This window comes from Artemia sp. Qi Xiang Cuo, chromosome 15 (assembly GCF_049724085.1).
Source record: "Artemia sp. Qi Xiang Cuo chromosome 15, ASM4972408v1, whole genome shotgun sequence".
Classification (NCBI taxonomy): Eukaryota; Metazoa; Arthropoda; class Branchiopoda; order Anostraca; family Artemiidae; genus Artemia; species Artemia sp. Qi Xiang Cuo.
The window spans coordinates 778,215-803,367 of record NC_142808.1 but is presented as its reverse complement, the minus strand read 5'-3'; the positions used below and the strand labels follow the sequence as shown (position 1 = coordinate 803,367).

The 25,153-nt window shown below is 34.4% G+C and overlaps 2 protein-coding genes across 2 annotated transcripts in view; one reads left to right on the top strand and one right to left on the bottom strand.

Moving 5' to 3' along the window:
• Positions 1-2,458: 2,458 nt before the first annotated feature.
• LOC148943201 (prolyl 4-hydroxylase subunit alpha-2-like) overlaps positions 2,459-25,153 on the bottom strand; it is a 95,937-nt gene continuing 73,242 nt past the window's right edge. The window contains exons 7-10 of the mRNA XM_089101470.1: positions 11,337-11,581; positions 9,292-9,529; positions 6,695-6,860; positions 2,459-2,677 (exon numbers count right to left, since the gene is read on the bottom strand). Coding sequence (XP_088957596.1) covers positions 2,586-2,677; positions 6,695-6,860; positions 9,292-9,529; positions 11,337-11,581 — 741 coding nt within the window. The 3' untranslated portion in view covers positions 2,459-2,585. The remainder of the gene's footprint in view (positions 2,678-6,694; positions 6,861-9,291; positions 9,530-11,336; positions 11,582-25,153) is intronic.
• Positions 20,600-23,647, top strand: LOC148943202 (uncharacterized). The gene is made up of 2 exons (XM_089101471.1): positions 20,600-20,810; positions 22,804-23,647. The coding sequence occupies exons 1-2, from the start codon at positions 20,654-20,656 to the stop codon at positions 23,505-23,507; spliced, it is 861 nt and encodes a 286-aa protein (XP_088957597.1). The 5' UTR covers positions 20,600-20,653; the 3' UTR covers positions 23,508-23,647.

The following is a 25,153-nucleotide window of genomic DNA, read 5'->3' as shown; positions in this document are numbered from 1 at the left end:
TTTGTAATTGAAAAGCCTAATAAGTGCTGATAACTTCCCATTCCTTACCTTTCGGATTCACATACTAACCCCTAAATGTAGAACTGCCTATTTATAATTTGTAATTCGATCTAACATTGTTTTTCGAAGTTATTGGTTGTTTTATTTCTTAGTATAGGACTTGATCGTCTCTTTTTAGCCGTTACAGCTGCAACCATGACATTCCTGAAGCGCTGTCAGATGGTAAATTTTCCTCATAAGGCAGTTTTTTTTCAAAATGCATTTTTCAACTTATAGTTAGTATTGGCTGTGGTTCGCTTTTACTTTATTGCAGCTAGAGCTGCAACCATGATACAATCACAATTTACCAGTGTTCAGTTCTATATGTAAATATACCAGTGTCCAGTTCTATATGTATTTATGATGAACCATATCGATCTTTTATACAAATAATAAATAGGGATTATGTAAGTTTCATCGGTATCATGGCTGTAGAGATGGCTGAAACCTAGTAAAGAACAAACCATGGCACATTTTGGACTTAGTTTGTTACCGATGAAACATACATACTTCCCATTTATAAAGAACTATTTATATTTTTTTTTTTTTTTTTTTTTTTTTTTTTTTTTTTTTATTTTATTTTTACTACTGATGACGGTCACTGTATATGTGACGGAAATATCTAGTATTTTTGTGAATTTCTATCACTGTTATCATTCACTGTCTATTAAAAGGATTTTATCCCTATTTGAACTTTTATTTATCGTCATGGAAAGGCACTGTGGTCTCCGAAATTATCTACGTCATATTAATGTTTGAAAGGGTTTGTTATTTCAATGATCGTCTTTTAATGTAAAACAAAAAATAAACCTAGTTTTAAAATTTTCAGGTATTTTTCTATTTTAAATTAGAAGATTAAAATTATTGCTCAGATACCATAAATATATTTGCAGTTTATAACTTTAGTGATTCTGAACTGAAAGCTAAAATAAAACAAAAATTGATGTTTTTTAAAATTTAAACGTCACGTCACTCATTAAGTCATATATGGGTATTAGTAAACAATCGGTGTTAGATCTTACGTCACGTCACTTATTACTTCATGTGCTGTTATGATTTTTTACAAATCCAACTACCTTCGAAAATATGAAAAGACATCTAAAATGCAGTTTTTTTTTTGTTAAAAGTGATTCTATTTTTAATTTTTTTTTTATTTCTGATTAAAAAAAGGCACTAGAACTTTTAATTTCGATTCAAATAAGCCCTCTGGCAAAATTCTAGGACTTCTGGGTCAATACGATCGTCCCTGGGGAAAAGAAAAAAAAGGCAAATATACACGCATCCTTGATCCTTCTTCTGGCAAAAAATACAAAATTCCACATTTTTGTAGATAGGGGCTTGAAACCTCTACAGTAAGGTTCTCTGATACGCTGAATCTGATGGTGGAATTTTCATTAAGATTCTATGATTTTTAAGGGGTGTTTTTCCCTTTTTTTGAAAATAAGGCAAATATTTTCAGGATTGTAACTTTTGATAGTTATGAGTAAACTTGATATTTAAAATCAGCATGAAAATCCGATTCTTTTGATGTATCTGTTGATATTAAAATTCCATTTTTTAGAGTTTCGGTTACTATTGAGACGAGTCGCTCTTACTATACAGTTGGTTACCACGAACTGTTTGATAGCCTAAAAGAGTTGATTAGCTCCTTTGCTCTTTCTAAATCTCCTTCACGAACTGCATGAATTAAATTATAGTTTACTGAACTTAAAATGGCTCTATCAACTGGCATTCTTAGCTCCTTTTCTTTCTGTAGATTAAATACATATAATACCATGTTTGTATATCTGTGCTAATAACCTCTGTACTCCTATCATGTATATGACTTCCCATATGATTTTAAATTAAATTACGTCATTTTATCAGCAAGTGACGTATGACGCCAAAATATTACATCGTACCAACTGTATCGATCAACAGACTATTATTGTGGGATGGAGCACTGCTCTTTCAAACTCCAATTAGTTTTCAGGAATCTCTGCTAATGATTCAATCCGAAGAGTATGTTTTTCTCAAGTATATACTTTTTGCAAGCAATTTAAATGAGGTATTTTGAGACGTGCTTTTAAAACTTACTACTCCGATTTTTGAGAATTTTAAGACCTTACTTTAGAGTAAGGAACACAGCTCAATGTAATTTTGAAGTAATCAAGAGTATCTAGGTGACATTGTTTATAGGTGACTACTATTAAAGTACAATTGTAACCCAAAATAAAGCCCATCTAAATGATCCCTATAAACGGGGAAAGGACGCAGCCCTGCTTAACTCCTGGTTTAATACGAATTCAGCTATTAATATCATCTCCTGCCTTAACTGCGGCTTGCACATAGACTATTCAATTTAATATATTTATCTGTTCACCTAACGTAATAATTCGTTCGGCCCAAGAATCCAAAAATGAAAAAGAGAAAATGGTTTCTAATCATTTTTATTACGATCGACTAAAAAATTATTTTGAAAAAATAAAAAAACGAATGTCATTCAAAGAAACTCGAAGAGAATGTCTCTCAAATAAATATCTCCTAAACAAAGGAATTGTCTATTGCTATCCGTCCATAAGTCTGTATTTGTCCAATTTATGTAATCCACATTGGGCTGTTAAGAACTGGTCGTTGTAACGAATCCATTTGTTTGATACTGCAAAACAAAAGTTTTATTAAGCTGTAGACAATATAAGTGCAAAATGTGGGTTAATCTTGATAATGAGTAATTTATAAGATATTAGAATTCTATATGAACTTAGAGTAAATTATGACCAGAAACTCTATTTTACCTAAAGAATGACTACTATTGTAATTTTGCAGAATTGTGCGTAATTTTGATTTTATCCACAAGTGTGACTGTGCTGTCACTCTGGCAGGAATTAAATATTTTTATAAAGTTATTAAAATAATGACCAGTTTGAGTTCGCGAAAATTTAGAAGGTTGGGGAGTCTAAATTCAGTGTCAAAAAGATATTTTCGATGGGGGTAGATAGGGTTAAGGAAGGAACTTGTCAGCTAGATGGAGGACCAAAGTACTTTTGTCTTTTGTCAAAATTTAGGTTTGCACTTATTTCTGAAAAGTTTTAAACGGAGCATGACTGCCTTTGCTACACCTATAGTAATCCACTAGAACCTACAGTATCGGTGTAGGTTCTATCGTATCGGGTGTCTATCGAGCTTAGGAGCTCTATGTGGGAGGAATTTTATGTTTTTCGTTTTTACCCTTTGTTTTTCCAAAGGAGAAATTAAGGGATAGAAAAATAAAACTAAAAATGAATGGATTTTGTGATGGTAAGGTTTATTTTTGTAGTTTTGGAGGTTGTTCATCTTCATTGCAACCTGCTTCAAGCCAAGTTTTTTTTTATATTATAACGAAAAGAAGCACCAGCGCCAACTTTTTTTGTGAATTCTAATTTGTTATTGGAATTAAGGGTGACCTTCAAGAAGAAGTAGACAAAGATTTTTTCCAAGATTAAAAAAATTAAAGATTAAAACTTGAAAAATTAAAAACATTTTTCATATTCTTAAGAAAGGTAAGCAGCATGCACGGTAAAGTTTTTTTTTATAATCTTAATTTTTGATAGCTTTACTATGATAAACTTTGGGCCGTTGGATATATCAGGAAAGCCCGTTCCACTATCAAAACGAGCTAAAAACTATCCAAAATTGAATTCCATCTACGCCCCTCTGTACCTTGATATTAACTGGCCACGTTTCGTGGCTAATACTAGGCGTACAAAAAATATTCATTGAAACTCAAAATAATCAAAGGCGTTTTTGAGTTATCCCCTTACCGTCGTAAATTAAGAAAATATGTTTTGAATCTTTAACATGAGTTTGATCACCAGGCCTTAATTTTTTAGTCATTAGAAAAAAGAAAACATAAATAAGGTAACACGTACTGATTCCGTTAAAAATGGAAGTTTTTTGTGTGCAGCTTTTCTTTGAGTGTGAGTGAGCTGCATTCTCCACACGCGTAAATTGGCTAAGATATTTCACATGTATAGAACTTGAAAAGTTTCTGTGAATTCTAATTTGCTATTGAAATTAAGACCTTCAAGAAGAAGTAGAAAATAATTTTTTCTAAGATTAAAAAATTAAAGATTAAAACTTGAAAGATTAAAAACATTTTTGAGATTCTTAAGGAAGGTAAGATTAAAGGGCGACCTTCCGTTTCGAGAAGTAGAAAATGATGAAATTGTTTCTAAGTTTAATTAAAATTAGGCCAAAAATTTACAAATAAATGTTCAACAAACTTCTAGAAACGGAAAAGAAATATCTGTTACGTTTTTGTTAAGAATTAAAGAAATATTTTTTTGTTCTCAGATTAATGTCTTTTTCTCAAAAATAAAAATTTTTTGAGAGGGGTGTTCATGTTAATGCGATATATGCCTTTTTTTTTACTGATACAGTGTTTAACAGTTTTTCCAGTTAATCCAGTTTTCCAGTTGATTCAGTGTTTATAATCTAGTTCTTTTAAAATCGATAGATTGGTAGATTTCACTTGGTAGATATCGTATTTCACTTGGTTCTCAGAATGCTAGGAAATGTGTGCTTTAAGGGCACACTTGTAGGTAGTGGGCATATCTTGTCAAAATTAGGTTGATGCAAGGATTTTAAATCTAAAGGCTTGGGGGGGGGGCTGAAAGCAAAATTTACTAGAGCAACTACTAAAAGCCACTGTAGCACCAAGCCGTTTGAGGCCACCAAAACTGCACACACCACCCCATAATCTATTGAAAGCTTTAATCTTTACCCCCTGCCATAAAGTTCTAGTTCTATAAATTTAAAAAGTATCAGCGAAAACACTTCCCTTTACGAGAAAACGATTTATTTTTACATACAGCAAAAGTGGAAAACGATATATCAAGTGCGGGCAGTTTCTACCTTATATTAATTTTAAAAACTTTTTCCACAAGATAAGTTTTTCAAAGAAAAGTAAAGAACTCCATTAAACAAAAAATCAGCAAAAATAAAATCAAATAATCTACCAAGCGTGAAACTACCACAAATCAGCATTGATAAATAAATGAAACCCAAAACGAACAGAAATTACAATAATTAACCAAGTCAAACTCAAAACGCGCAGAAGTTAACATAAGTTGGGCGCAAAACCCCTATGCCTTCCCAAGGCCAGAACAAAATTTGTACTTTACTCAAAAAATATAAATGTTTTTACTTTCATAACTTTAATAAATCAAATAATATTAACATTTTAATTACTAAATATCAGTATATGTATATTAAACTGACAATGCACATTCATTTGTGTTTTTTCAGTAAAGTACAAATTTTGTTCTGGCCTTAGGAAGGTATACTCTCCGAGGGTTGTGGGGGAGTGTCCTCCTCAGAAAGATATTTTCTATCTGGGAATTAACTACGCTGACCAAAATGGCTATCTCAAAATTTTGATTGGATGTGTTTGGGGGAATGATGGGTGTGGGTGGGGGCTAGTTGCCCTCCAATCATTTTTGACTATTAAAAAGGGCACTAGCCATACCCAATTTCCAATCGAATGAGCCCCTTTCGAAGTTTCTATGACAAATCCTTCGATACGAAGTGCCTGTCGAAGAAAGAAGAGAAAAAAAAAACACATTGTGGCCGCATCGTTCTTTACTTAGGAAGCGCTAGTGCGCTGCCTATGATAGTAGAGCAATCTTGGTTGGTAGCCGGAATATAACCAATATTCGGATTTTTTTTTTTTTTTTGAGCCCGGTGAAATTTTTTCACGGAATTTTTTTTTTTAATTTAGGCCAAATCCTACCTTTAATATGGACTTTAAAACAATCTGTATTGGCATGAACTTTATTTGAAGGGAGGAGCTTCTGATTTTCTCCCTCCTCATAAAATCGAATGACTACATATCAATTATGTAAAAATTAAGACAAGAATATCCAGATGCGGGAATAATTGAACTAAGGAAAAGAGATAAGATAACCAATTTTTTTTTTTTTTTGGCATGAGACTCGTAATCTTGGATCATAGTTTGGATCCAAACACTAGTCTCTATTCTTAATATATATTTTAATTTTAATATATATAAAATATATTTTAATATGTAAATATATACATTTAAAATACATTTATCATACCCGTTTATTTTTTACACTGAACTCGCAATCTTGGATCATAGTTTTGATCCAGACACTATTCTCTATTTTTAGAATTTATTTTGATTTTTTTATATACTTTTAGAATAACAGTATAAAATATATTGCTTTTTACGCATACGTTTCAAAAAGGCTAACAAAACTGTTTTTTAAGCTTGTCGCCTGGCAGGCTCTTTGGCTAAAATGACACATGTTCATGACATTTCTATTACATAAAATAAAACATATATCTTTTAGCATAACGCCATTTGAGTCACAACCAGCCGAACTGAGCAATATGCCATACATTTTGTACAAAAGAGCCTTAAAATGTGTGGCACAAGCTGTTGTGCCACAGCTATTTTAAATGAATTTTACAAAGTTGAGGACAGCCCAACTGCATTTAACATTAAATTTTTATTTTATTTGTGTTTAATTAAGTTCAGGTTGACTGACTTTAATTTTGTTAAAATAAACTTCTAGTAAATTTGTATTTTTTCTACTGCGACTGATCCGTCATAAATCGGATCTACAAACAATTATTGGAATCATGTGCGTGGTTTCAGCAATTGTATACATACCCCACTTAGATCCGTGAAGTACAGGGCATGCTCCATGACGGGTATTGTCATCGCCTTCTCCACTTCTATAAAGATTATACCAGAATGCGGCAGCTCCTTTTTCTGGCCACAGAGTGACGCCAGCGCGTGGAAATACAGTTGCACCACCAGCTTCAACATCAGTCAACTATAATTAAAAAAAAATGTCTACTGTTATTTTGTACTATCTAAGAAAGCCAGAAATAAATTATGAAAACTGGTTTTTATTCACCAGTTTATATACTGCTTGGTATACCAGTGCGATTGCCTGGAAATCAAAACTGATTATCAATTCGATTTTGTGTGCCATGTTGGAAACGTAAAGTACAAGAGGAATCACCTCAAAGACTCACTAAACACATTTTGGGTCTCTATATAGTAGGAAACTAACCAAATGTTCCGTAGCTCAATATTTGAACTGAAATTTTCAAAATATAGTCTTTATTTAGCAGAGCTATAGGCGTCTTCAGACGCCAAAATTACTGAGAAAAGTCTCAGAAAAATAAGATGAACATTTTGCAGGAGCTTTGGTTTCTTTTTTTTTACTCTTTCAATACTTAGAAAAATAGTACGGAGAAGAAAAATGAATAATCAAGACAGTTGCAAAGCTGTAAAGGAGCCAGTATATATTATGGGAGCCATAATACATCGTAAGGGAGCCATAATAAATTTTAAAGGAGCCATAATACATTGTAAAGGAGCCATATTATTCCCATTCGTCTAGGCTACAGGTTAACGATGATTCTTGACCATAAAGGTCCTTATGTCGACCATGCAGCAGCTAGGATGAGGACGGTTCTTGTGTTGCCTAGCCATGATCAATCAAGTGTGATGATGATATATATATATATATATATATATATATATATATATATATATATATATATATATATATATATATATATATATATATATATATATATATATATATATATATATATATATATATATATATATATATATATATATATATATATATATATATATATATATATATATATATATATATATATATATATATATATATATATATATATATATATATATATATATATATATATATATATATATATATATATATATATATATATATATATATATATATATATATATATATATATACTTTTACCAATATAGAACTTTACCAATAGAGTTTTAACAGGTTCATGGAACGACAAATTTTCATCAATAATTATCCCAAGATATCTAAACTGTTGTACCCGTTTCAATTCCACATTATTTAACATTAGTTTGGTGCTTCATCTTCAACAACAAAATCAGTCGACTGACTCTCTTGCCTATTTGTACTCGATACAATCCTAGACCCAATAGTACTGAAATGCTTTCCAAAAATATCCAAAATTTCTTTTGGATCCGTCACTTTATATATGGCTAGGAATTTGACATAGTTTTGATATATCAATGTTATAATAGAAAACCAAACTGGTGTTGTCGGTGATTACCCCTCCCCCCTGGAAGATAACCCCTAAACAGACCCCCAGCAGTAAATCTCCCCCCTCCCCGCGGAAAATACCCTTGTGGAAAATTTTCCCTCGGAAAATACCCTCCCCCAAAAATACTCACCCATCTAATGAGCACCCTCCAAAGTTCCTGTGACCATGAGGTGGAGGTATGAATAAAGAAGGGGATGTCCCCCTCTTATACGGAGTAGGTTCTGCTCATTTTAGGGTCTAATGTTACTTTTTACTTTCATAATAACAGCGTACACCAGAAATATTCCCAGAAAAAATAAGGGAGTAGATATCAATTTCACATTTTTGATACGTTTTTTAAAGTTTCTTTCGTACCCATCTCCCCGGCCCCCCCCCCCCACTCTCCCCAGCAAAAATCCTTGTTACGGCTTTTGGGATCATACATCAGTTTCTACCTCCACACTCTCCTCGTCTCTCCCTTAGAACTAAATATATATTTGTCTGATGGTTCAACGATAGGATGTTATGATGGGATGGTAACGATAGGATGGGATGTTATGGCATTAAAACACACCCTTTAAGGCATCTCTCTCCCTCTCTAACTACACAACTATCAGAGAACTCCATTGTAGAAGTTTAAGCGCCTGTTTAAGTTTTATAATTTATCCATTGCTTACAGATAGTATTTGTTATCGGCAAGCATACAGACATTTTTCGCGGGGGAATAAATTTTTTTGAATCATTTCTATTCAGCGAGGATGTTTTTTTTTTTTGGGGGGGGGGGGGTTATTTTCCGGGGGGGGGGCTAGAACTGTAAAATATGTTTTATTGTAAGTGTTGTATAAACTCGTCTTTAGAAGCTGTCAAGGGCTTCTTTTGGGTTCGCGCTGCTTTTCAGGCACAGTTAGAAACATCTGTACACCAATATATCAATAATTGTGCTAAACTGTTTCCAATACATAAATTTAACGTAATAGACCTATATGCCAGTTAAACGTAGCAAGAAATAGGCCTTTTATCTCAAGTCATGATTTCAATCTAATTTAACGTCGGAAGTTTAAAGTAGACTAGATAAAATAATCATATGTGCATTGTGAAAATTCACAAGCATTAAGTTACTGTTCTGTTAGGATTTATAATACTTACATAAACCATTAGGGTAGCAAGACGATCACCAATAAGTCTTTCCCAAGGGCCGTAAGCGTTTGGATCTGGGTTGTGCATCAAATGGTCCGTATGAGTAACATATAATCCACCAATGCCGTAGTTTGCAACTTGATAATCCTCAGCTGAAGTCTTTTCTTGAACTAAAAGACCAGTAGCAGTGGTGATTCTTTTAGAAATTTTCGAAAGTATTGGGTCGTCACTTTCTTCTAGCCAGGCACTGTAATTTAAAATAGATGGCGTGATAGAAGGATTTGTCATAAGCGACATTTCAACAGATTTTGAAGTTTGTCGTCATTTTGAAAAAGAGTCATAAATCAAAGTCAAATAGAGGTACAGAACACTCGAAATATTCAAGTAATGTTGGATTTTTATTACAATAAATGCTATTGAAAGAAATGTAGTCACTTTTTGAAGAATAGCAATCACATAATTGAATTACCAGCAGCCTCATATTATTTTCAAATTTTAGCGCTCAACGAAGTATAATTCTTCTTTCAAATTAACGTGAATTTTAAACGCATTTGAGAATTTGTGGAAAGGTCATGGAATACGGGTATTCATTTTTATGGAAATTTTAGGGAGGAGATGGTCTTTGAACCAGAAGACTAGTGGCAGTTGTGATTCTTTTAGAGATTTCGGAATGTAATAGGTAAAGGTAAAGAATACGGCATTGAGCTTTACAGTTTCTACTGGAGTTCTGATCTCCGTTTCATGGCCGTTTAGCCAGAAATCGCAATTGGGGGGGGGGGGGGGGCAGTCATTCTGTGCTTCTGCGCACCCCTCCAGTTTATCTTCCCCAAATCTCTCCAGGTATCGATTTTGAGCTAGGTCGACTCAGACTGAGCCTACAGAGTCATGCCACTGACCACCGTTCCAAACCGAATAGCCGTGACACCGGGACTCGAACCCCCTGTCGTCACGGACAAAGGGTTTCAAGTCTAGCGCGCCAACCACTTGGCTAGGACAGGTCGTTGCTTTCATCGTTATGAGCCGTGAAATCACTCTTTCTACTTCTACCGATTTCTTGGGAGACATACCGGATTCCCAATCCGTCTCCCGATAAAAAAGAAGATACTGAAATACCAAAAGTCTTATATATATATATATATATATATATATATATATATATATATATATATATATATATATATATATATATATATATATATATATATATATATATATATATATATATATATATATATATATATATATATATATATATATACTGTTTTATACTTTCAGCTATATTATATGTATCAGCTATATTATTAATATCAATTATATGTATCAAGGAAGCGCTGCACAATATATAAAATATTTTCTATTTTTTCATCGCAGTTTCATCCCCTGTATTCTCAAGGAAGTTTTTACGGCACCCCGTGGTTCTAAGGATTCCTTTGAAAAATCCTAGTCCAAACTATTTGAAGATATGAACACTGTTTTGTGGGAACTAAGGGTCTCTCACCCTTTTGGATAGATTCCGTGGATGTACAGATTCCACCCACAGAAAAAGGAAATTTGGATGCTTCACGATTGCATCCAGTGCTCTTTTCAACAGTAGAATTAATAACAAGATATAATAAAAAAAAAAAAAAAAAACATAATGTTTCTCTAGTCGACAAAATTGTACTAAAAATAAAACAAAAGCTTCTTACTAAATTTACAAAGACAATGCCATCTTTAGTATCCCTGGTGTTGGTTTGAATAGCAGATAAAGATAGAAGGACCAGATTAATATTTATTTTAAAATTAATTATTAAAATCAGGTTTTATTTGTTAAATCCGAGTTATTTTACGCCAGATTAAGCAAAGTTTATTAAGCCAGGTTGAATTTCTTATTATTTTTTTTTTACGTACCTGAGAAAAAAAAAATTTCAAGTATGATCCAACACAGAATGTTTCAAACACACGATTAAACACAAATATTGCTGCTCAATGAACACGGTTTTTCATCAAGCGATACAATTCAGGCTAGTAAAGTAAAATTTGAACAAAACTATTACACAAAAGTATTTACTTACTTTTTGCTAGTTCTTATCATGGACTTAACAAATCCTTGGCCGTTCGACGACTTGTGTCTCGATGAATGAAGTTTCGGTTCTGCCAATTCTTTGAACTTAGTGAGCTGTCCATCATTTAGAAGGTCATGAATGATGACAATGCTTGGATTTCTAGATGCCTCTTCAACCTTCAGAGGCTGAAGTAGTAGATATGGATGATTCCGGGTCACGTGATAACAAAAAAGTTTTGCTTCAACGACTGCTGGCTAAAATATTTGAATATGTCATAAGGGACACATAATATTACATACGATAATATTACAGTAATATTACATATTATTAATTTTTCTTTTTAAAGGGCGTCGCTCCCTCCCCCCCCCCAATAATATGGAGAAAAATTGTTATATATCCCACGCACCTTTAATTTCCGGATATAGACTCTTCTCCCCCCCCCCACCCCAATAAAATGCTGGGGATTTGCCCCTGACCACGCCACAAGAACAAACGAACAAAACGTTAAATTGAAATCTACATTTCTCTACGTTTTGGAAAAAACGTCTATCTGTTTTTAAAGGTGAATATAGCTTATTATTATATTTAAGGTTTCGTTGTTACATGTTTACGTAACAGTCTTTAAAATGTTCTCTTGCTATATTCTAATTCATTATTAAACATATCTTTCTGAATGTAAGCTTTGTAACCAACATATGCATTAGCTGTTGTTTTTAAAACAAATTTTAATAGCAAGCAACAAGCACATGGATATTAATACCAGACACGTCAATACTAGTCAAGGAAGAGTGAAAGCAAGAAAAGAAATGAAAAGTTAACAAACAGCTCATTAAACTTAATAGTTGAACGGCTCATCAAGCTAAAATTTCATCAATCAATATTTATCACTTGCTGACTTTTCTAACGAGGCGTAAAAGATGCATGTACATTGAGCTTTCACGAAGAAACTAGATTAAATCTAGTGAAAAAACAACTAATAATCCTTGAAAGATGTTTTTTTTTATTATTATTACTGTTTTGCAGCTAGTAAATTTAATTTTGAAACTTTTCATATTGGATCCAGGGAGCTTATTTTTTCTAAAGGAGAGGCCGCGCTATAGAGGCCTTAGGTTGATTTCTGTAGGAAGCAAATTACTTAATATGATGATACTGTTTAGACTATGTAGAGAAGAACAGTGTAGTCTTAGGAAGGGATGAGGATGCGTCAACCAAATTTTTACTCTTTGATTAATAATTGAGAAGCACTTGAGTCCAAACGCATTTAGTTCTCAGTTTTATAGATTAGAAGTAAGCGTCTGATTCAGCTGATATAACAGCTATAGCGAAGGTCCTATCCTTGGGGGGTAGACCGGATAAAACATTGAAATGATTAGTGCTATGTACGAGAATAATATTGCTGCGGTCAAGGTAGGAAATGAGGCTAGTTGCTCGTTTCGTATTTAATCAAGAGTCAAGTAAGGTTACGTTCCCATTTATATCGATCATTTTGATGGACTGTGTCCTAAGGCAATGGGTCCAAAGGCAATGGGAGACCACGGAATCAAATGGGGAAATAAAACTCCTAGACTTAGATTATGCTGATGGTTTAAACATGCTAGATGAAAATGTTAGCAAAATGAATGGATTTTTGGAGGTTTCTAGAGTTCAGGGTGCAAGAAAAGGTTGAAGAATTAATGTCAAGAAGATTAATTCGCTAAAAATAGGAATAAGTGAAGGTGAAAAGATGATGTTGGGTAACGAGAATACCAATCAATTAGATAGCTTCACTCACCTAGGCAGTATTATAAGTAAAGACAGTTGGCGCAGTGAAGATGTTAAAAATAGAAGAGCCAAGGTCCAGATGTCTTTTCACAGTTTAGAAAGTTAGGAAGAATGGGAAGATAAGTCTGCGTACAGAGATTAGAGCAGTGGAAGCAACAATAACATTAGGACACAGGTATGGTTCTGGAGTGTGGGTCCTCCGAAAGGCGGGAGAGGATTTGATGGATGTTGTCCAAAGAAATTGCATACAGATTTTTTTGGCTACTGCACTGACTGACCGTAAGCTGAAACAGTAAGCTGCACGAAAAGTGCAGTTCTATCCCACTTTCTAGGGTTATACTGAGAAGAAGATTGATATGGCTAGGTCACCTTTCGTGGATGAAGGAAGGCAGATTGCCAACGATCATCCTTGTCGGCCAACCACCTAGGTCCAAAAGAAAAACAGGTCGTTCCCGAATGATGTGGGAAGATTTTGCGAGGAAAGATTAAAGAGGAATGGAACTTCTTGGGAGGCTGTAAAGAGGGAGGCTTGGAAGCAAATCAGGACGGAGGAGGAGCAAACGTAGCTCTGTTGGCATCAGCGGCTTGGTGCTGCAGTAAGTTATTAGAAGTAGATGTAGCACTCTGTCAAAGCAGCAGTTCAATAACAGATTAGGAGGTTGGAAATCCTTGTTATCAACAAACAATGCCATTAGGTCGTTCAATTTTGTTTGGGCTTGGCAAAAGGCACCCCCTAAAGAAAACAAATAAAATAAATTTAAGCTATTAATTCTACGTAAAGGGAGGAAGAGATATATCCCTCCTACCGCCCCCTCCAGATTGGCTTGAAGGACCCCCTTCCAAAAATAAAACAGGAAATTTGCGCCTAAAAATAGACACTTCTTTAGCGTATTGCCCAGTAGAAAAATTCTCTGAGTTTATGAATCCTTTGAAGTTATGAACTGCAGTTTTGAAACAGATTAGGATATACTCAATAAGACGACAATATATCTGATTCTATATAGTTGGCAGCTAAATACCAGGTTAGGTCGTACTGAAATTTGCGTTATATTAGACGGTGGAATAAAATATTGTCGTATAAGATCCCTCAGAAAATTGTCATTGCCAGTAAAAAAAATACCCTTCCTACTCTCCATTCTTGGAAATATACCCCAGCTCCATGAGTCGGGTTATAAAAAAGGGCCGAACCAATTTTTTCTCAAAAATATTTTCTATTACTGGTTTCTGAAAATAACTTCATTATGAATAGATAGAACGTAATGTTCCACTATTTGATAGACCGTCACTGTGTTTTTATGATTTATACAAAAAATTTTGAGTAATATATTCCACCTCGATAATTTGATTTAGGTCAGACGCGAATAAATCCCAAACTAAAATGAGTAACCTGAATAGGTCCAAAGAAGCAAATTACACAACTTCCGCCGCGTTCGTGAATTTTAGTGCTAATTAGACATTATTGATTATTACTAGGTACATTTTCAAATACCGCAAATTGTTATGGAATAAAGGCGTGTCATGTCAACCTAAACTGCCGATGTGTCCCAGAAGACAATTCACACTAATTATAATTAATGATTTACTATTAATTGCATTCCAAAACACCAGATAATGCGAAATTTGGTTCATTAGTAGGAAAACTCAAATGTTGGTCGTTTAGGCTATTTTGAGAACGGGTTCGAGGCGTTTACCCCCCCCCCCCCCGGCGATTACCCCCTGGAAAATACCCCCCGTGGAAAATAAGACTTCCCAAATTTTGAGTTTTTTTTTTTTTTCAGTTTCCGTAGGGGGAAGGAATTTTGGTACTTGTGTATTATGCGCCACTCACTCAAGTTTGCGCTGTGTAAAAATTCGAGAACGCATCGGTTTTTTCGTTAGTTGGTTCGTTACTTTAGAAATAAATTTGGGCTACATATTTGCACATTAGGGGGGGGGGCTAAATTATAGCGGGTCTGCATGCAAAATGTGTTTGGTACAATTACTCTGCATATTAAATAGATGGATAGATAAGTGCATTTTAAAACCAAATATACGACCATGAACACAATAAAATAACATAAATGAAAGGCACAAATACATAAACTTTGATGAGCGATCATCATAGAGTACTTAAATGAAACACTACATTAACCTAATAATAGTACTTAATACTTGGAAAATCAGCCACTGAAAACAAAAACATAACACTTAATGCTTGGAGAAAACACTTAAATGAAACATAACATTTACTTTATACTGGTATTTTTTTTTTTTAGTTATAAATATTTCCAGATACCTCACTATTTTTCTGTAATTTTTTAGTGGATATATACCTAAAAAGAATTTTCTTCTGGCTTCAAACTGTCCAAATATTTTACTCCCCTGGTAACTCGAGAGCAAACCGGTTTCTTCTTTGGTTTTTTTTTTTAGCTTAGCGCGAGACAAAAGATAAGTGACAGAATATATGGGAAATATACAATTTGGGCTATATATTTGCACATAAGGGGGGGGGGGGTTAAGTATTTGGAGAGTTTGAAGTCAGAAATAATTCTTTCTAGGTATAGCCAATAAAAAATTACAGAAGAATAGTGAGGTATCTGGAAATTTTGTTAATTAAAAAAAAAATTTAGCTTTAAGTGTTTTTTTCCAAGTGTTAAGTGTTTTTTTTTTTTTCAATGACCATTTTTTCAAGTATAAGTACTATTATTAGGTTAATGTAGTGTTTCATTTAAGTGTTTTATGATGATCGCTGATCAAAGTTTATGTTATTTTGATATGTTCATGGCCGTATATTTGGCTTTAAAATACGCTTCTCTATCCATCTATCTAACATGCAGAATAATTGTACCGAACATATTTTGCATGTAGACCCGCTATACTTTACCCCCCTCCCCTTAACCGCCTGAGGCCAACACAGCTACGCACGCTCCTCCTCCACCCCAATCTATTCAAAGCCTCCCTTTTTACACTCGCCCACGAACCCATTTCCTTTAAATCTTTTTTTATGACGTCCTCCCACCCCAAACGAGGACGACCTGCTTTCCGTTTTGTCCTAGAAGACGGTTGGCCGAAAAAACAATCTGCCATCCTTCATCCGCCCAACGTGCCCTAGCCACCTCAACCTTTCTTTCATTATATCCCTAGAGAGCGGTATTGAACCACATTTTTCGTATAGCCCATTGTTTGAAATACGGTCAGTCAGCCGGGTACCCGAAACAATCCTTAAAGTACCAAGGACATCAAAATGAAAACCCATTTAGCCCTCTTAATCTATTTTAGGCCTATTCATACCTGAAAATCCGGGTTTCCTACGAGTTTTTGTTTAGCTGCTATTAGTATTTTTAGTTTGAATAAATTCGCAAAACAGTGTCGTCAATAATAAAACAAAAATAAACTTCGGAGCTGAATAAGATCAGAAAAAACTATTTCCTAGGAATCCAACAATTATTTTTATTTGTGAAAATTAGAATTTACAAAATCTGTTGATTGTTATATATATATATTAGTGACAATACACTTTGTGAAAAAAATGTGACCTCAAGTTCAGACAGTGAATATTCTGAGGTGTCAGAAAATATTTTGATGGTGACCCAGAGCTAGATGGTATGCAAGATACCATTTCAGGATACTTGTTCCAGCTAGACCCCGACGCCGCGCTGGCGAATAGACCAAACGCCGCCGACGAGAGGCTTGGCGGCAACGACGTGTAGTAATGCCAACGGCGCGCAACCCGCACGCCGCCGCCGACAGAGGCGGCGACGTTTGGCCGATTTCAAATTAATTTTGCGGCGATTCTTTATTGCGTCAACCGCAAATTTCGAGCCTTTCCTTCTTGTATGGTTTAGTATTTCGATTTTCCTGATTAGAAATCAAGCAGGGCTTGTACTATCCCCGAATTTTCGGGTATTTCCCCGAAAATCTATGCGTCACCCCGAAAAAAAATTTGGTTCCCCGAATCCCCGAAAACCACGCAATCACGGTGCCACCCCTAGCGATTTATCACCAGTGACTTTCCCTGCCAAATATTACTTGGCATACCATAATTATTCACTACTCTCTTGTTCATTAATTTTCGTCTCTTTTGTTACTTTGCATAAAAAAGAGACAGATGCAATTGCAAATATTGCAACATACACAGTTCTTCGTATGTTGACAAAAAACAGGATCGTCTTTATGAAATGAGTTCAAACCATTTCGAATGCAGTTTCCCAATCGCTATTTCTTACATCGTTTGTAGTCAAGAATTTTATTTTCAAGTTGAATCCCCCCCCAAAAAAACCTTCTATTGTGACAAATTTAGCTATAGACTAAGCTATGTACAAGGTTTGGGAATTAAAGATTGAACTGGAAGTTACCTAAAAAATATGATTCAAAAATAAATTGTAAATTATTGCCTATAGGAGGGGGATAGGGGGCTATCATTTTTAAATGATACCTCATTTTTTTATTGAAAGCGGGGATGCCAAAAGGCTAATTATTTTTTTCATTTAAAACGGAGATAGAAGAAAATGATATCAAATTCCCTAGGAAACCATTGAAATATTTTGATATACCCAAGGCCCCCCATTAGGACTTGTTCATTATCTTGGGTATTTTGCGATTTCTCATAGGCTACTGGCCTAATTTGGCTTTTGTGTGTGCTCCCTTTTAATTGTATTCTTTGGATCTTATTGAATGCCACAGCAAATATATGAATCAGTTTTCCAATATTTTGAGGTATATACTAGTAATTTTGAAATTTTTGTAGTCTTATTTTTACCTCCTTACTCAGACACAAGTTATATTTAAATTAAAACAAAGCTTTTTACAGTCTATTTATATTTTTGCTTGTAACAAATAGTGACAATTATAATTATTAAGTAGCTTGTTTTTTAATGAAATCTGAGACAGTAACCTGTGAATGTGGTATCCAGAGGGGGGGGGGGAGGGACGTATTACATTTAAATGATAAAATCTCTAATTTTTTTTTTTTGAAAGCAGGGATCCCCAATTTTTTTTTTAATTTAAAGCAGAGACGGTATTTTATCAAGGTGGTATCCAGAGAGGGGGGGGAGTAGTGAGCTATAATATTTAAATCATAATACCTCGATTTTTTTTAAAGAAGGGGTGCCAATAAGTTAAATATTTTTGTTATTTAAAGCACAGACGGTATCCTATCAAGATAGTATAGAAGAGGGGGGGGGGGGCAATTGGTGCAATTATATTTAAGTGATATTACCTTGATAGTACCTTTTTTTAATGAAATATATCTTTTTAATAGTCCAAAAGAGCAAAAAAAAAAAAACATACAAAATAAAATTCACCCCTTTAAAATGTTTTTAATTTGATAGGCAAAGGACCTTATACAAAAATTAAGGTTCTAAGTTAAAAGCTATATTCAAAGTTTTCTGATTAGACTAATTTAATATTTAGATGGTCTGGCCTAAAAAATAAGACACACGTATAGTCAGAACTCCATTGCAAATCCATATATAGCTAAATTTATAAAGACTGCCCCCCTCCCTCACTCCATAATGGTGAAAATATACCCTGAATTATAAATCAAATCAACACCATATTTTTGGTATATAGCCTCGACTGCACTTTTCAACAAAATTTAGCGGTTCAGCCCAATTCAAAATAATGAGTATTTTTCATGCTCTTTAATAATTAAATAATCACTTTACAGGGACAATTAATTTTGAGCCATGAAGGGACTAGAAGGCTCAGAACAGCCCATAGAAACCTAGTAACCCTATGCTCAAAAATTTGCTTCTTTAAATAACTGGCTAAGGAGAAAAATAGGTCATATGTAGCTGACTAATGATTGAAGCTGACTTATGCTATATATTTCCATATTAGGGGGGGGGGAGTAAAGCATAGGCTTGTGGTATCAAATTCAAAGTCTAATAACCATAATAATTTATTTATTATGAAGTAACTAAGTAAGAGTCTTTTATTCTGGCTCATCACTAAACAAAATATAACCCAGTTGTGCTGATGATTTGTATCTGGTAATTATGTCAGTGATTCCAATCCTCAAAATGTAAATTGGGCAAAAATAACCATTTAGCCATGATAAAATAAAAAGTAGCAAAATAGAAATAAGAAGGTATTTTTCAAAGTCTAACTGAGGCAACTGCTCCCCCCTCTCATAATTGGCACCCCAAAATTATGTGGCCTAATGCTGAATTAGAATAAACAGTGTACAATGGCAAGTACAAACAATACAATAATATATTGTATATGATTCATAATACAATAATATATATTACATAATAACAATGATAGATAATGATCTAATAGTATTGCTTTATTTAATCAACATTTGTCATTCAGAGAAATCATGACTCTCTAATTTTGTTCTTAATATAATTCCTGTTTTGTTCCACTAAATTTTTTTTTGTACTGTTGTAATATATGGGCAACATGCAAGAATGCAACTTGAGAAAAGCCAAGAACAGATAACATTACCCAGTAATTTCCTATCTTATGCTCTATAAACAAGGGGTTTCTCACTCCAGGAACTATATTCAAACTTTATTTTTTTGGGTTTAGGAGGAAAAAAGGTACCTAGGTTAGTGTAAGTTATGTATTTATTATATGTTATGCTTTACCCCCACCCTCCTAATGGGCAAATATAGGCTACAGCCAAAATTTGTTTCGAAAGTATTATATTTTTATCCTATTTCGTTTTATTTCACTAGCATTAACCAAACTTCACTTCTCACATGTTCCCCAGATATTAGAACAGTAACTTTTTTTCTTGCATTGCTTTAGTATAACACTGTGAAATCCTTTTCACTAATAAATACCCATAATTTTTTTAAGGCCTATAGGATATATGTTCTGAAAATTCAGTCGATTATTATTATTGTTGCTGGTTTGCCTGTGAGTCCAGGCAATTTGATGTTCATATGTTAGTCCTAAAACTCAGCTGCCCTTGCCTGAGACTATAGGCAGGCAGAACTTATGTCACTTGTTCACCTGCAAATCCAGGCAACTTGTTGGGTCAACCAATTATGAATGACTTTTGTTTTAGTGTAACTGTCTGAGCTTATAAACTGGGTTGCCTGTCTAAGACTTTAGGCAGGTAGACCTTATGCCACTTGTTTGCACACAAGGCCAGGCAACTTTTCAGTCAACCAATTTTGAATTAATTCTGTTTTAGTGTAACTGTCTTGGCTTATAGATTGGGTTTTCTGACTGTGGACTGCAAGTCCATGTGACTTAGTGTTCATGTTAATCCTAAAACTTGGTCAAAATTCCTTAGACTCTAGGCGGTCAGGTCTACTCAGAAAGTCTACTTGAATTACAATAGATATGACTAAGATTTTTGGGCTGACTCACAGCAGACAATGTCTATGGAACTTGCTGATGAAGAAGCATCCTAAAGGTGCTTTCACATTGCTACGTCATGCCTTTCACACTGCCTTATGCGTCTTATGTAACCTTTCACATCAAGAAGTTACGTTATGTTTTGGTCGTTATGTTCTCTTACGTTCGACGTAACGTAGGATTTTTACATAGCATAACGAACATAGAAAATAGAGTCGGGCTCTATTTTTACGTTACGTTACGCAAAAGTTTCAAGCTTTGTGGGATAAATGGACTCCCTTGATGAAAAAATAATTGACTTTGTCAAACAACGTCCTTTTTTGTACGATAAAAAGCAGATGGACTATAAGGACTCTGCAAAGAAGCTAAACGCTTGGTCTTCATTTGTTGAGAAAATCAACAAAGAATGTGGAAGAACTTTTCTTGGTAAGTTTCTTTGCTACTTTTCATAGGCAAAACTGGTTTAAGAAATGCTTTTGGGGGAGGTAGAAACCCCAGTTTTATGACTGGTTGCCACCTACATAATGTTCGTTTTCCTTTCATTTCCTTTGTTTCAGTATCTACATAGGCTAGTACTCTTTGTACCTTTAAAGCCTAGTAAAAGAGCCTTGGAAGGTGATTCCATCATAGCTCACAGTTATTATGGTGGTAAAGGTGCAGTGTAGCTCCCCCTGTAGTATAGGGTGCAGAGGCCCTACAAATAGAACTGCAATATACAGTAAGAAGTGTGTTGTTTGCATTCTGCTTCTACTGGATGTTTGCTGCAATCTGTGCAACTTTACAACCCAATTGATTGAATAATATACCCTTAGAAATAAGCTGTTTTTATCAGGGGGAGCTACACTGCACCTTTACCAAAGTTATTATGGTGGTAAAGGTGCAGTGTAGCTCCCCTGTAGTATAGGGTGCAGAGGCCCTACAAATAGAACTGCAATATACAGTAAGAAGTGTGTTGTTTGCATTCTGCTTCTACTGGATGTTTGCTGCAATCTGTGCAACTTTACAACCCAATTGATTGAATAATATACCCTTAGAAATAAGCTGTTTTTATCAGGGGGAGCTACACTGCACCTTTACCAAAGTTATTATGGTGGTAAAGGTGCAGTGTAGCTCCCTGTAGTATAGGGTGCAGAGGCCCTACAAATAGAACTGCAATATACAGTAAGAAGTGTGTTGTTTGCATTCTGCTTCTACTGGATGTTTGCTGCAATCTGTGCAACTTTACAACCCAATTGATTGAATAATATACCCTTAGAAATAAGCTGTTTTTATCAGGGGAGCTACACTGCACCTTTACCAAAGTTATTATGGTGGTAAAGGTGCAGTGTAGCTCCCCTGTAGTATAAGTGCAGAGGCCCTACAAATAGAACTGCAATATACAGTAAGAAGTGTGTTGTTTGCATTCTGCTTCTACTGGATGTTTGCTGCAATCTGTGCAACTTTACAACCCAATTGATTGAATAATATACCCTTAGAAATAAGCTGTTTTTATCAGGGGAGCTACACTGCACCTTTACCAAAGTTTTTTTCAGCTGTGATGGAAATCACAGATTTGCCCTCAGTCTTTGGATTTTGTCTTTTTGCCATTGGATACTAGAGCAAAAATACCTTATAAGCAAACCTGCATGCCAAAATGCCACTTTTATCTCCCTGGCTTTTCAAGATAGAGTAAATTGCTGCCATTTGATTGATTTTTTTAAACTTCTGTAAGTGACCACTGATTTCAATATTGTACTATATTATAATGCAACGCTGAATACAAATAGGTATTAACATCAGTGGCATAAATTCAAGCCCTTAAAGTAATAACATGCTTAGACAATGAGTAGCTCTGTACTTCTTTATGATGCTATAAATGACAAGTTTTAAGTTTAGTAGATCAACATGGAGATCAATGTTTTGCAATAAATAAACTTAGTAGCCTATGCCAAAGCTTTTCAAATTGCAAATCCAGATTGTATCCATAGCTCCTAGAAGATTAGTGGTTATATCTAAATCACAGATTTGCCCTCAGCCTTTGGATTTTGTCTTTTTGCCATTGGATACTAGAGCAAAAATACCTTATAAGCAAATCTGCATGCCAAAATGTCACTTTTATCTCCCTGGCTTTTCAAGATAGAGTAAATTGCTGCCATTTGATTGATTTTTTTTAAACTTCTGTAAGTGACCACTGATTTCAATATTGTACTATAATATAATGCAACTCTGAATACAAATAGGTATTAACATCAGTGGCATAAATTCAAGCCCCTAAAGTAATAACATGCTTAGACAATGAGTAGCTCTGTACTTCTTTATGATGCTATAAATGACAAGTTTTAAGTTTAGTAGATCAACATGGAGATCAATGTTTTGCAATAAATAAACTTAGTAGCCTATGTAAGTTATTAGTAACTTACAGATATTTCTTTCATTGCAGTTGAGGACCTGATGAAAAGATGGACCGGCCTTCGGGAAAGATATTCTAGGATCAAGAAAAACTTGAAACCCCCAAGTGGATCTGGTCTAGCAGATGTCGACATAAAGCCGGGAGAGGTAAAAATGCTGATTGCGATGGATTTTTTGAAAGATGTGATTGTGCCTAGAAATAGAAAAACCTTCAGCAATGTTAATCAACCTAAGCCAATGATGACTGATTATACTGACGAGATCCAGCCATATGCTTCAAGTGATACTCAAGGAGAAGTTACCGAAATAGAATCTGATAAAGAGATTGAACGTACTTTCATTATTTATTCCCCAGAAGATTTATTACAGGAAAGTTGCGATCCAGGGTCTGCTAACTTGTCGAAAGAGGAGAACCTACCAAAGGAATTCCCAGTATCACCTGGTCCTGTTCCTAATGTTAAGAGAAAGAGATCAGGAGTCAGTACTTCTTCTAAAGTGAAGGAAGACAGCAGTGAGCTAGAGGAAACCCTGAAGAACTACCTTGTTGAAAAAATGTCTTCAAAGAGAAAGAAAGATGACACAAGTGGTCCCACTTCAGATCCAGATTTCATGTTCCTTCAGTCGATCTTACCCCATTTCAAGCAAGTGGCGCAGGAAGACAAACTGGACTGTCAACTTGAGATTCTGAGTATCATCAGGAATTATAGAAAGAAAAATACATTGCATACAGAATGAGCTTCTTTTGTAATTGAAGTTACCTTTTTCATATATATTTTTGTAAACGAGATTGAAATAATGTTAATAACCTTTCTGAGGGTACAAGCACCAGAAATGATAAATATGGCTGCAACTGGCACTATTCCTTTTTAAAATGAACAGAGGTGGATTGAAATGCTTAACCCTGATGCTTTTCAATTCTATTTCATAGAGAACAAATTTACTTACTATGAAAGGAAGGTAGATTTCAAATATATCTAGCTAAGATACACAGTTGTTTAGTAGAAGAGCATGCATTGAAACACCAGTAAATTGCACAGAGTGAAATGATAAAAATGATAAAGCTTCAAAGTGAAGTTACTATCAAAGTTAAATAGAGATGTAAAGCAAAACAAGTAGTTCTTAATCATTCCGTTCTGAAAATCAAAAAGTAAATTCATAATCAGAGGGGTTGTGGGGGGGGGGGGGCAAGCCACCCCCCAATAATGTGGAGAAACAAATATTATATATCCCATGCTCCTTGACTATCTGGATATAGACCCCTCGTGTCCCCCCTCCCCAACAAAAATAATGGAGGTCATAATTGCTGTGAAATGTAAACATTATTTGCTTTATGATACACGACATGAAATTGGTATTAGCATTGTAAATGCTTGGCATTATAGGGAGGAGGCTAATCTACCATTGTTCCTTAAGGCTAAAGCTTCCATTCATTTTAAGGAACATTCAAGGGGTTTTCAGTTTTCTTAAGAGGTTTTACACTGCTAACTGACAGAAATGTAAGTAAATTGTTTACACTTTTTGCTATCTTGAAAAGGGGTTAGGTTAGGAAAATTAAACTTTCAGTTATGAATCCAGGGCCAAAACCATACTTTGGAAAGGTATTACCAAGCTTCCACATTAACGATCTTATGATTTCTAAGTCTCGGATTATAAGTCAGGGGAAAAAAGAAAACACTAAGACCATAACATCCTTCCTTTATAAAGTACAATACACTTTAATGATTAACCTACATTACCATAGTTTTTTCAAATAAATTGTAAAAAATAAAATTTAATTTACCCCATTAATTTTTAATTTTTGCCCCCCCCCCCAATAAATTGCTGGAATAAAATTCTACTTTAGCTACTTTTGGCTATCTTGGAAAGGAGTTAGGTTCGGAAAATGTAATTTTGAAGGATGGATCTACAGGCTGAAGTAAGTCCCAGGATGGTATTTTGGAGTACCTACCTTTACTCCTTCTCTCTCTAGAGGGTCCTGAAATTTGACTACCTGACAGGTCTATACTTATTGAACTTTAGACAAGACAACATTTTACCTTAATCAACTTGAGATTCTGAGTATCATCAGGAATTATAGAAAGAAAAATACATTGCATACAGAATGAGCTTCTTTTGTAATTGAAGTTACCTTTTTCATATATATTTTTGTAAACGAGATTGAAATAATGTTAATAACCTTTCTGAGATTATTCTTTGCTTTAATTCTTTGTTGCAGTCATCCATAAACAGTTTACAAAATTAATTAAAGGAAAAAAAAAAAGTAAAATATCGGGACTAATCAAAATGAGCCTTGAAATGCCCTCTGCATTTGTCCTCTCACTGAACCAGCTTCAGTCATGAAATAGTCTGCCAACTTGTCTCGTAGGTTTCGGGTAGGTTTT